At 42.4% G+C, this 12,889-nt stretch overlaps 1 protein-coding gene across 1 annotated transcript in view; it reads right to left on the reverse strand.

Moving 5' to 3' along the window:
- Window positions 1-210: 210 nt before the first annotated feature.
- ldlrad3 (low density lipoprotein receptor class A domain containing 3) overlaps window positions 211-12,889 on the reverse strand; it is a 78,180-nt gene continuing 65,501 nt past the window's right edge. Inside the window, exons 5-6 of the mRNA XM_037107951.1 lie at window positions 2,887-3,283; window positions 211-2,565 (exon numbers count right to left, since the gene is read on the reverse strand). Of these exons, the coding sequence (XP_036963846.1) occupies window positions 2,373-2,565; window positions 2,887-3,283 (590 nt within the window). The 3' untranslated portion in view covers window positions 211-2,372. The remainder of the gene's footprint in view (window positions 2,566-2,886; window positions 3,284-12,889) is intronic.

Genomic DNA, 12,889 nt, shown 5'->3' on the forward strand with positions numbered 1-12,889 from the left:
GACGTTTAAAGTACATTTTGCTGATAACCCTTCTGCACTCTCCAACACACGGTTTAGACTCCAACGGCCACTGAATCTTTATTATTTAGGGATCTGAGATCTAATCTGTCAGCCTGGGGCGCCGGCAGCGGCTCCAGGTTTTATTGTATACAGATTTTGACAGTTGCTCAGAAAATGTAACGTTATATCTCCAAAGAAGTCTCGTACAGACACAGTCTGAGTCAGAATTTTATATTACTTTCCAAGTACAGAATACAAGAGATAAAAAGATCATGATGGGCAACCGTCACAAGCATGTCAATAAGAGATCAAATCAGAAGAAGAAGGAAATGTAACATGATCTTAAATCACAACCAGGATACAAACAGAACGGACGAGACTGGTGGAAATTTAGTCCTGAGAAATATTTTCCAGTTTCTTTTACAGCAAATAAACATGAAATCTGTTTTACTCAATAAACTTTTTTTTTTTGCACGTTCTAATAGAATAACGGCACAAACACTTGTGAAGAATGACTCCTTTGGAGGGGAACAGCCTCGGGGTAAGGTTCATAATGATTATCTTTGGTTTGATTGTTTTTCGTATCACGGCAGGCTCCGGAGAGAAAAAAGGCAAAATGCAAAACACAACAACATTTACACATTCATCTCTTCCTTTTCTTTAAAAACTCTACTTTTTTTTTTTTTTTTTTTTAAATAGCTCTCTTTACTTTCCCCTTCTGCTACGTACAGTGTCCAACGATGGTCACAACACAATAGTACATTTATGAACACAGATCCTTCAGATACGGGTCTCATCAGTCTTTGCTTTACACTACTGAGGATGATCTTTCAAGACAACCAGAGTTACATACATTAAAAAAAATACTCAAGCAGAATTTTAACAATGTAATGTGTTTTTTTTTGTCATGTGAGCTGACTGTAATATATCAGAACAAGCTTATGTTTTATGCCCACAAACACATCACAGGCACTTATGACCAACCCGGCACAGAATAAGGCCTCAACAATGAAAAAATTATCTGTATTTTCCTTTTTGTTTCTACATAAGATAATTTTTATTGGTCTTCAGACAGAGAAAAGTTGTCTTTGCTGACAGCGGTGGTTCTTCTGCTTAGAGGAATGATCTGTGAAACTCACTTACATAATTTCTGCTCAGCGTTATTCAAAAAAAAAAGAAAGGGAAAAAAAAAATCTCAATGGTCCTCTTCACATTATTTTTAGCTTGAATTTAAGCAAACGACAACAAGAAATACTGTGAACATGATTGTGAAACATCTTTTTATGAATGCAACCCTGATTCCAAACAAGTTGGGACGATGTGTTAAATGTATGTGAAATCATTTATACAATCATGTGACTCACATCTTGTGTCTCTGTCCCAACTAGCTCGAATCTTGTTGCTGGCATCAAATTCAGAATAAACAGATATTTACAAAAAAATGTTGATGAGGTAAAAACACTAAATACATTAACTCAATACTGTTTTAACTGATAATTTAAATTGAGGATTTTAAAAAGGATCAGCAAATTGTGATCACATTATGTTTGAAGACTTTGAACACTGGGGTTGTTTCCTATTAAGATGTTTCTCATCAGCTCTGTGAAAACACTTTGTTAATGAGTTTGAAGCAGCAGTAAAGAAGTTGTTTTTACTGCCGTCAGTTCAGTGAAGCTGTATAATCGGGTCACTGTTGAAAGGACTGCTTAAAAGGTTTGGGTACCTCTGACTGAGCTGCTCTTGATTTGTGTTCCTGTTAAACGTTTTACACAACACAACACTACTACACTTGTCTCAGCTCCAGTATGAATAAGGCGTATTTGCTAAAATGATCCAAGAACAGTAAGTAAGTTGACAAATGTAGCAGTAACTCTACAGTACAGATTTCATCTAGCATTCAGGTACTTTACAATTTAACACAATAATAATAATAATAATAATAATCATTTCAAACTCCACCATTCACTGATGATTATATGACAATTCCAGGTGTTATCATCTTATATATGTCAATGATTATGTTAACAATCGGCAGTTTAACTCCAGCTTGATAGGTATCGTGGAGAGTTTTTCTTCAAGGGGAGCACAATTCAACTGAGCTGAAGTGATGTAGTGTGTAGTGCAGCTGGGACCCCAGCAGGGGGCGCCAGCTCACAAGCTCAGTCTAGCAGGACGAGCTCGTCTCGGTCCAGAGCTTCAGTCAGCCGGTGTGAAGGCAGCAGGTTCAGGGCCCTTGTTTACTCCAACAGTCTGAGTCCCTGTTGATTCTCCTCAGAGGGTCTCAGCTGTGGACCGTTCTGGCCTCTTGTGGTGCCTTCAGTCCTGCAGTCTCTCCAGTCTAACTACGGTCTCTACGCTCCACAAGAGAGTGACTACAGCTGCTCTGACTCCTCTCTGGAGCTCGAACTCGGCTGAGTGCCCGAGGCCACAGTTCTGGGTGTGGAGGGTGCTGTGGGGTAGCTCAAAGGGTCTTGTGGGCCCTCGTACTGAGGCAGCTCTCCTTCTGATGGCAGCTCCCCATCACAGAGGTATGGGGGAGGTGGGAGATCAAACCAGGGAGGACGACTAAGGGAAAAAATAGAAGATGGAAGAAGAATGTGAGTATTTTTTTGACTGGGACCAGCAGCTGGTGAAGCAGGAGCTATAAATCTTCTTACAAAATAACTTGCATCCCTTTTTGGTCCGTGTGTATAAAAAGCTGAATATATGAGAAAAATGTGCCAACAATTAAATTAAATCACAGTCTCATTATGTTGTATTAAAATAATATACTAAATTAGATTATGCTTTGTTAGTCAGACATCTTTCTGCACCACTATTTCTGCGTCAGGCTTTCAGTCTGAAGCTTTATGAACAGAGAGATTATAAACGTGTTATTTCTTTCACCTGACATCCAGAACAGCTTGTGAGTAGGATGGAGGTGAGTCCATGGACAGTCCGGAGGGATACAGGGTCCCAGACAGCAGCTGCAGTGCCTGAGGAGTCGAGCGGTACTGTCCTGATGCAGTTGGGGAGCCGGGAGAGAGACCGCCACCGCCGGGATGGACGTGGCCCCGGTCCAAGATGACCAGACGGGACAGCAGCAGCGGCTGGTGGTGGTGATGCGAACTCCCTCTTACGCCTCTGGGCAGCAGGACGCTCCGCTTCCTCTGGTGGTGGAGCACCAAAGCGAGCAGCGCCACCACCAGGACGAAGATGACGGCGCTGCCGATGACGGCGTAGGTGATGCTGGGGTAGTAGCGCAGGCGATAGTCCAATGTCACAAAGTCCTGTCCTGGAGCTTCTGAGGGGCAGAAGAAGGAGATGAAGGGCAAATTGAGAATGGTGCAGAAGGTTGGGGGGGAAAAGAAAAGAGAACAGTATGGAGAAGGAAGGATGGAGGAGAAGAGGAAGAGGGGAAACAATTAAATGGAACAAGAGATTGAGGAAATGGAGGGATGAGCTGAGGAGCTGCAGAGCCAGGGGAATGGAGAAGGGAGTTAAGGAGAGACGCGTGAATGTCAAGCAGCAAATTGTTTTCAGGTTCATGCTGAAATGTGTTCTGTGCAATTCAGATGAGAGGGAGAGAGATAATAAGCGTAACAGCAGTCAGACTCTCCCCGTGAGCATCCAGAGACAAGGAGAACAATTTGAGCGTAGTAGAGGCTAGCTGTGAGAATCTAGTTCAAGTGTGGGGACCTCACTTTTCATCATGAAGAAAGGGAAAGAACAGAGAGCCTAAATAATCCTTTGCGAGTACAAAACAGCTTAAAGCAGTTATAGATGAAACACGACTCGAGTTGTTCTGCGCTGAAGACGATAGAAGGCAGAGGAGCACCAGGGGCTGTCACAGATTACCATGTTTGTCGCAGGGAACGGGGGCGTCTACAAACTAGGAGACCAGGGAACTTAAAGTTGACAATGAGAGGGTGACGATGGCCAGCAGTAAGGAACGAGGAGCAGCGAGCTCCCTGCATGTAACCACTGCAGCTTATTATTCCAGATGGGATGAGGGGAATAGCGCTTAAACATTTCCGCTGACTGATGCTACAGTGTGAGAATTTCAATCAGGCACTAGGGGTGAGGCTCATGTAAATAGTGTTCCTGCTGCTCACCGGCAGACAGGACTTTTGTATCATGGAAAGAGGGAGGGAGTGGCAGGAATCCTATTTATTACGGCGCTGCAGTCGGGCTGTGCTAATGAGGAATGAGCTACATAAAAGTATTTTACAGTTGCTGTTTCAGTTCAAATTACACTAATGCCTCAGGGGGCTGTAAACATCAAACCTCAGTGCGCCTCCTAAAAAAGTTCAATACACCCTTTTGGAGTAATTCCAATGTTCTGTATTCGAGGTTTCTGTGCATTGCAGACTGTGTATCAACGGCGAATATACGCTTTAAAGGACTCATATCTCTGTCCACTAGTCATCATGCAGACAGTTGGGGATATTGCCCACAGAGCTTGCCAGGAAATGACCATTAGGAGAGATCTCGAGGTTGAATCAATAGTCCGAAAACGCCATCTGTAAGGCTTAGATCCCCTGAAACTGCAAAGCAGCCAAGCCTTTTTGGAGCTTTCTGAAGTATTCAGGGCTTACATAGACTTACAGGCTCTTGGGAGATATTGTATTTAGCACAGGGTATAGATCCCCACCCCAACTTACAATGTAGTGCTACAGGGCCTTGGAGGATTAAATAAAGGTGCAGAGCTCACTGCGACCGTCTAATACAGAGTTAAAGGTCAGATCCACAAAGAGACACCAACTGAAGCGCCTGTGAAAGGAAACTCCACTTTCTGATTGCAACCAGATTAAGTAATAAACTTTTGTATATGTGCTGGATTTCAAATCATGCTTTAATAGAGGTCAAAATGTGAACCTAACGGAATAGTTCCACATTTTACAGAATGTAACGTCTGTCAGCGACCACTGCAGATGAATTTCTACATGACTCGACGTGGCAGAAATGTTTGAGGAGATAAAGTTACATTTCGTTTCATCACAATGGCCGACTCCCTCCCTCATCAGGTGTTTACCTGGAACCTTTAACAACTCAAATCTTTCTCCCAAATCTGAAGAAATCCCCTCCAGGCTAAGTCCAGGGGGAGACTGCACCTTTCCAAGAAAACAGTTTGGCACATAACTCCCACAACACTGCGATGTGTGCATTCATTTATTTAGGTTTTTTTGGTACAGATTAAATGAAGGAGATATGATGTGTTAATTGATGAGCTATAAAGACGCTCATGATCAGATTATGTTACTCATGTTACTAAGTGTCTCCCTCTGTCTCCAGTCCATATGCTCGGCTAAGCTCACCGGCTGTGGGCTTCTTTTAACAGACAGATATGTGGGTGGTATCAGTCTTCTTATCTTACTCCTGGCGAGAATATGATTAAATGAATACATCTTCCCAAGTGTCAAACAATCCTTTAAGGAAATGCTGCTGGGGGTTCGAGATGCTATCAAAGCTCAGTATTTGTCAGAGCACCTGTGTGGACAGAACAAGAAGCAGAGTCAACAGAGGAGGAGTTTTTGAGCTTGTTTTCCCTTCTTTAAGACACGATGCTGCATGTTTCCTCCTTCCATCTGACCTTGAGGGCCTGTGGGAGTCTTCAGTGTGTGTGTGTGTGTGTGTGCGTGTGTGTGTGTGCGCGCACACACTGTTGAATTCAAAACAACTAGTACTTTGGCATACAGCCTGTATTTCTGTACTGTGTGTTGTCAGGGGCCTCATGCCTTAATTAAATCTAATCTAATTCAGATGCTCCACCCGCCCGCTGCCCCAACCAGGCACCAGCCAATAAAACAAGCTCCCCCCCTCGACCCCTCCCTTGTGATTTTAAAATTGGCTAGTCCTTCACGCTACCAATTAACTATGAACTGGACTCTCAGCAGAGAAAGGCCAAAACAAAGAAGAATTATTTCCATAATTACCTAGTAAGAAAAAGCACAAATAAAGAGATCCCACCACTGCCACCCCCTACGCTGCCTATCAGGTTTCAGTGCGGTCTTCTGGGAGCAGAGAGAAACGCACACAAAAGGAACTCATAATGCTGTGACATTAACAATGGGAGCCTATTCGGTACATTAGCGATAGAGGCCTCAAAGGCTGTTTCAAATAGCACGGGAGATGAAAAGACAGGGAGAAGACGAGAAAGAGACTGAAGCTCATTTTCTGTAAGAGCACAGAGGTCCTGTGTGTGTCTGACCCCCCCTCTGTGTGTGTGTGTGTGGTTGTAATTTGTGTTCACATTTTGAGCTGTCACTTGCAGTTACGGCACAAAGGAAGGTGCCATCATCACATGGAAAGATAGGTGAGGGGGGCTTCGACAATAATGATGTAATTGTGACTCAAAAGAGAAGAGTCCTAATCGACACATGCACACATTACGTCCTTTTGATAGCAGCAGTTGCTTTTGGCTTTTATCTGCAAGACTTGTTAGTTAGACTTTTTAGTTTCTACCGGTAAATTGAATCTCTATGAAGAATGGATTCAAACATCAAAGTCCAGGATAGAAATGTTGTTTTGTTGAGGCACATCAAAGGAGAAAGCCCCGAACCCACGACTCTGATACAATCTACTTATTCTAAATGATACGAATCAACACGTTGCCTTGTTTTTAAAAAAACAAAAACAAAAAAAAACAGCAACCATCTGACTGACGTGTAATAAATAGAAAACAGATAATTAGAAAACTGTCCATTTCATAATGTTTTGCTTGCTTTTTACTGTGTACCAAATCCATTTGATGGAACTGTCATCATCAAAGTTGAAGATCAAAGTTCAGACCAGAGGCTTTCCTGTCTCGTCAAACTCCACATGAAACGCTCGAGTACATCCGTGCTGTCGACCAATGGCGAAGCTGCTCGGACCACGTTGGCTTCAGAAGAGGGGACGTCTAAAAGTGAAGGAAGCTTTTGGCTAGTTCAATTTTCATACAAGTCTTGTGCCACGTGACAAAAATATAAATTCTTAAGAACCGCTGCGTGTCTTAGTGTCAGTCAGGCTACAAGTTGAAGGACTACTTTGGTGGTTTCTCAACCCGGTGTCGGCCTGTATGTGCTCCGACTGGTCTGGTTCTGCTGCTGGACGGTAACTTGCTAGCAAGCGAATGTAAAGATTAACAGTTAGCTTATAGTAATGGATGAATAGCTGAAATTGTTAGCCAAAAGTAGGCTAATTTAATTAGTTGAAATAGTTCATTTAAAGTAACAAATTAAGGGCTTAAATAGTCGGCTCATGTCTGAAAAAGAAGAATACATGGTTGATAAAGCCAGAATGAGAGAAATGTCTGCTAAATAACAAAAGTTTGAATTGTGAAGTGATGGATAAATGGTTGAAATATTCTGTCATACAAATGCAAACTTGGCCAAGCTGACCTAAATGTTGACTCTTCAATTATATGAAAATAAATGCTGTATTAAATTAAACCTTTTTTGGTGGGTTGTCTGCCAGAATTTGAATTAAAAAGAAATGGACTATTCTTTGACGGTTTGACCCTTTCTCTGACACAGTGTACCTAAAGTTTTTCAAGGATTTGATTTGATTTTCTTTACATCAGTGGACTTCAAGGCTGCTTTGAAGGGAAGTTGGTCCGTTCTGTAAGCTTCACCTCTTTTTTTGAAAATGACCACAATGGATGATACATCTATTGTTCATCTTTAACATCAGGTAACTTCTGTGAGACTCGTCGGCGGGTGTCGGCACCTCAAACAGCTTTCTATGCTACGTTTATAAAAACTCATAAACCTTCCACATGTGCAGGTTCTGGGAGGGGAGGGGGTGGTAAGGTGCAGCCTTTCAACTCAGCCACTTTAATTACATCAGAGTGCCTTTGCTCCACATCACTCCCCTCCCACCCCGTCCTCCCCTCTTGCCTCCTCGCCACCACCCCTGTGCCTTTTGTTTCCCCCTCGTGTCTCTCCTCTAATGCCTCCCACCTCCCTCCTCCTCCTCCGCATTGAGCTCCCCTCTCATTGTTAATTTACTGTCGTGGAGATGACGTGTACCTTTCCTTTTTATGATATACAACTACTGCACTCACCCTGGATTATGCACTTAATAAAATGCTTATCAAAAGACAAAAAAAAACCCCATCAAAACCCATCAAACCTTCTTTCCTTCCAAACTCTCCCGCATTGTTTCCTCTTCCACGGCCGTTTCTCTCTCCAATAATCCACCACTCTATTTTTTTTTTTTGCATTTCATTATCTGCTGCCTGCATCAATCTTATTACCCCTGCATGAGAGGAGAGAATTATAGGGACACAGAGAGGTCAGAGACAGCAGTGGACAGAGGACAGGAGATGAAATAGGAGCATAGGTATGAACAGATGAAGATATGTCCAAAGGGAGAGGGAGGAGACACGAGCAGGGAGTCTTCTGAAGTATCATGTGCACACAGCTCATCTCCTCCACTGCAGAAAATTGAACTCCACACATGCTGCTCCAAACAAGCCTTAAATCTATCTCAAGAGACAGAGTCACAAAAAAACCCTTCTGGAACGAAATCGTTCTGCCTGGATCCTGTTTTGTGCCTTTTGCTGTCTTCTACATCTTTCAGCCATCCTTTCCTTTTCCAAATGCTTATTTTATTCCGCTGTTTCCCTTTTATCTTATATTACTGTGTAAAGAAGCGACCCCGAAGCATGTAATATACCTGCTGCTAAACCAGGTCAGTGTAGCAACCATTAATATACAACATCCAGTTCAACTTTCGAAATAAAGCTTCCTCGGCTCCTTGGTTTGGACTCACTGGAAGAGGACGTGCTCACTTGTTAAAATAAAAGCTTCAGTCCAAGGCAATGAAATTACAACTCTTAGTTTCAGGCTATCATACCTTAAATCCTCCTATATACTACACACCGGACCATTAAAACAATCAGAGTTGACTTCAGGTTTCAAGTGAGATATGAACCCCAGTCTCCTGTGTGGAAGCCGGTTTTACAACTATGCACCAACCCATCCTCTGCAGGCTTTTTATATTACATGCTATTACACACTTTAATGTTACAGATTACAGGACTGGCAGAATATACTACGTTGGAGGTCATTTAGAAACAGCGTGGCAATAACATGCTGTTTGTTCAGCAATAAGCATAGAAATGTCTGTTCAACTGCAAAAAAACCTCACTACACACATCTTCATCTTAAAATCACAGTGAATTGAAAGTGTCTGTCTTCATCCTGCGAGCAGGGTGTCGTCAAAAGTACTTCAGCATTTCAAAAGTAGAGAAAAAAGGGATTTTGATATATAATGTAATGTCAAAACTGTATTTTTGACAAATAGTTTGCATTATCAAGATATAAAAGGGTTATTAAACAGGATTATTGCATTGAAGTTTTTAAATATATTCTCATTAAAACATTTATTGGCTGAAATGAAATAAGAATATAAATGCATTTAGCTGTGGATGAAGGTCCTCAGTCATGCAGGGTCATGGAAAATATAAGTGTTACATAGTGAGCAACTGGATAAGAACATGATGAGAGAAAATATTGGTGCACACAAACATGGCCAAAAAAAGAACATTGTACACAGCTACTGAAGCAAAGTGAGGGCTGATGTTAGTGCACAATAGGCTATTGAGAGCGTGGTGATTAAAACGAGCTCTAAAGCACTCTTTTGTCTGTCTTTAATCAAACCACGCTACAGATAAACAGCAGACACGCTGTTGGGTTGCTGAGATACAAGCGTTAAAAAAAAAAAAAAAAAAAAAGGCACCCATTCCTTTATCCTGATTGGCTACCTTCCACTGAATATGCTAAATAACAACTGTCAGGATACGCTCATCTGAAGATGAATGAGCGAAATAAAATGAAAAGAAATCGGGCTAATAAAAGACTCCACATATCTTAATTGCCACACTTAAAACGCTTCTGAATAAAGGGAATGGCGATATCTCCCCCCCCCTCTGGCTCATTCCTGAGGGAAAAGATGGGGCCTGCACAGATGTGCCGTACTTTCCCTACTCACTGAAGACTCATTCCACATTCACAAAGTGCCATCTTTAAAAAGAGTCCAAAGCGGGGGGGAAAAAAAGCAATCATCCTTTCGCTCCGGCATTCCAGGGTTTGCCGCTACGTGTCTAGTACGACTGTCTTCAGCTGATACTGTAGAGGCTGGTCACAGCAGTGCTGTCCTTACTGCAGAGTCACTTTGTCTGATGCTAATTACAGGTGTGAGGCTCCTTGCTCATTTGGCTACCCTGCTGCCACAGTTATGCCCATGACGACAGAGTGATAAAATGAGATGCTGAGCCAGTGACAGGCTATGCAGGAGAGGAGAGGAGAGGAGAGGAGAGGAGAGGACCACGAGGGGGCAGGCGGTTCTCATGTTTGCTTGGCAACACACACACATTTACTCAGGCATGGTCACACTTCATCCGTTGTATTGGGCGGGCATCCAGAGCAGAGGGAGGGGTGTGAATTGGGTTGAGGGGTGGGTTAGGGAGCAGAGGCTGTGGGGAAGGGGGCTCTGCCATCTGGCTTCAAACACCAGCAAAAAGATGCAATTAACATACAGCCCACAAATACCGAGCACATGCCAACGAGGCATATACTTTACACGTGTGAAGATACTGGAAATGTGACTTCATCAAGTAACCTTACAGTAAGTTCATCTGAAAAACAAAGATCAAACACATCCACGCACCCACGCACTCGAGCACAGACTGCTTTCAGATGCTCATGTGAGGAATAAGGAAAAAAAAAAAACAGCAATACAAACAAAATCCCCACAAATCCTTTCATCCTGGGCCAGAACGAGCTAACTAAACCCATGCCACATGGTGGAGAAATGTGAAAAAAATTAGGAGGGGGGGAAAACTACAAACAGCAACTTGTGGGTTATTTGGTGCACTTTCTTCTCGTCAGACAGCACAACCAACAGCGGTGTGGAAGCCAGAGGGTGAAAAACAAACTCTTAAAAGTGACTCCGTGGTTATGGTCACAATAAACTTTGCTAAAAAGGATCATAAAAACTGAAAGCCTCCCACTTTTACCGTCTTTCTGACCCAATTTACACCTGCTGTTAAAGTTGAGTCTGCATCTGGAATATAAAAAAAAAATCACTCTGCTGCATTTACTCTCAGTCTTTATGTTGTCTGCGTTCTTTCTCCCTGCATTGTGATTTGGCCACTTTTTGCTTAAATTCACACTACGCAAAACAGGGAAGGAGGTGGACAGGCAGAAGGGTTGCCTATTCTTAACAAAGAAACACGTAGGTGAGTCGAGGTTATTGTTCTGAATGCACCTTTATTTTCTCTACGGGAAGGGAATGAAAATGACAAGTTGGACTTTACAGCTTTTGTGTTTTGCTGCAACTGTGAATGTTTGACTTTGGAGATAAGAATTGTCCTCTTTTGGGTGCATTTTCTTGCCTCGCAGTGAAGCCGAGCCTGTACTGATTTTATTTCTGCTTCATGAGCGGACTCTGTCTGATGCGATCCTATCACTCTGCCAGCCAGATGAACTCCAGAGGTGGTCCTTCCATTAACATACAATCTTCAATATCTAGATTAAGACACCGAGATACAGATCAAACTCAAACTCCCGCACATAAATGGGGTTCATGCCTCACCTCCATTCCAGCACACGTTTTCACGATTGCACCTCAGATGTTCGGTGTTTATTTGTGTGCAACTGGCTCGTGAGCCGGTGAGACATTTCTACTCAGGCAACGCTGATAAATGGATTTTGATAGGGGCCTCCTTGCTATGAAACCATGAAACGCAAACATTGATCATATTTTATCTCACAGCGACCTGCAAACACTTTTCATTAGTGTTGCAGCTTGACACAGTGTTTATGCAGCAAATTAAATACTTCATCGCTCTGACCTGACAAAGCCTTTTGAGCAACTGCCTTCATGCAATCGCTTCAGGCTGCCTGCATTTTAAAGTGAGAGGCATCAACAGACTTAAAAATCTAACATGGAACATTTCTGTATCAAAACGTCAGCAAATAGCTGGACTTATGTTATAGACTTTTTTGACTTGTGTGCTTATATTTCTCCAACAATGTTCAAAGACAGAGAAATCAGTAATTTTAATCAAGGCAGCAGTGTGATTCACTGGTTGCCTGTAACTTATGGGAGAACATCAGAGTTAGGAAGGACGTAAACGAACATGACTTAAAATAACTAAAACCTTTAGAAGTGCAATATGTAAGAATTGTGATTGTAAACTGATCAACAGAATGTGAAGAAATAACAGTTTTGATGTTCAACGACGTCTATGTACTGTGTTGTCTACTGAAGTTAGGTTGCTAACCAGCTAGCCCTGGGACTGAACACTTCTTTCTCCTTGTCTGGCTAACTGCACGCCCAACTGAGCTAACAAGCTAACAGTAGCCACAGTTGCAGATGTATTAAAATAACACAGTTAACAGTTCCTCTGATAATATGCAGCCCTTATTTGTTGGGGGAATGAATGCAAGGTGGCCAATTCTTACGTAGTAACTTTAAAACATAACCTTGTCTGTGAACCTAACTTCTACCAGCAGTAGTGGAATTTAAAAAATACAGACCACAACTCTGATGATCCGACTGTGTGTGTCAGAAAATACATACTGTGCATATAAAAAATGATAAAAAACAAGGATAGAGGGGTGTTTGTTCTACTCAATCTCCTGTTTTCCAGAAGTCAGGGTTTTCACCCCTTCCTCTCATGTGTGATCATCTTTGTTGTTCTCTGTGATGTGATATTGTTTTTTAAAAAAGACCTTGGTGCCAACAAACTTTCCCCTGGTGGGAGATGAAAGATTGATTGATTGAAAGCTCCTTTGCCAAGCCACGCTGGGAAGCAAAGCATGTTAACGGTTCTGTGACAGAACTGTTCCAGATCCCTTCAGCATCCTCGTATTAATATTCATGTCCCATGCTGTCACCCTGTTCCTGTTGCTGTGCC

Source organism: Acanthopagrus latus, chromosome 8, assembly GCF_904848185.1.
Source record: "Acanthopagrus latus isolate v.2019 chromosome 8, fAcaLat1.1, whole genome shotgun sequence".
Taxonomy (NCBI): Eukaryota; Metazoa; Chordata; class Actinopteri; order Spariformes; family Sparidae; genus Acanthopagrus; species Acanthopagrus latus.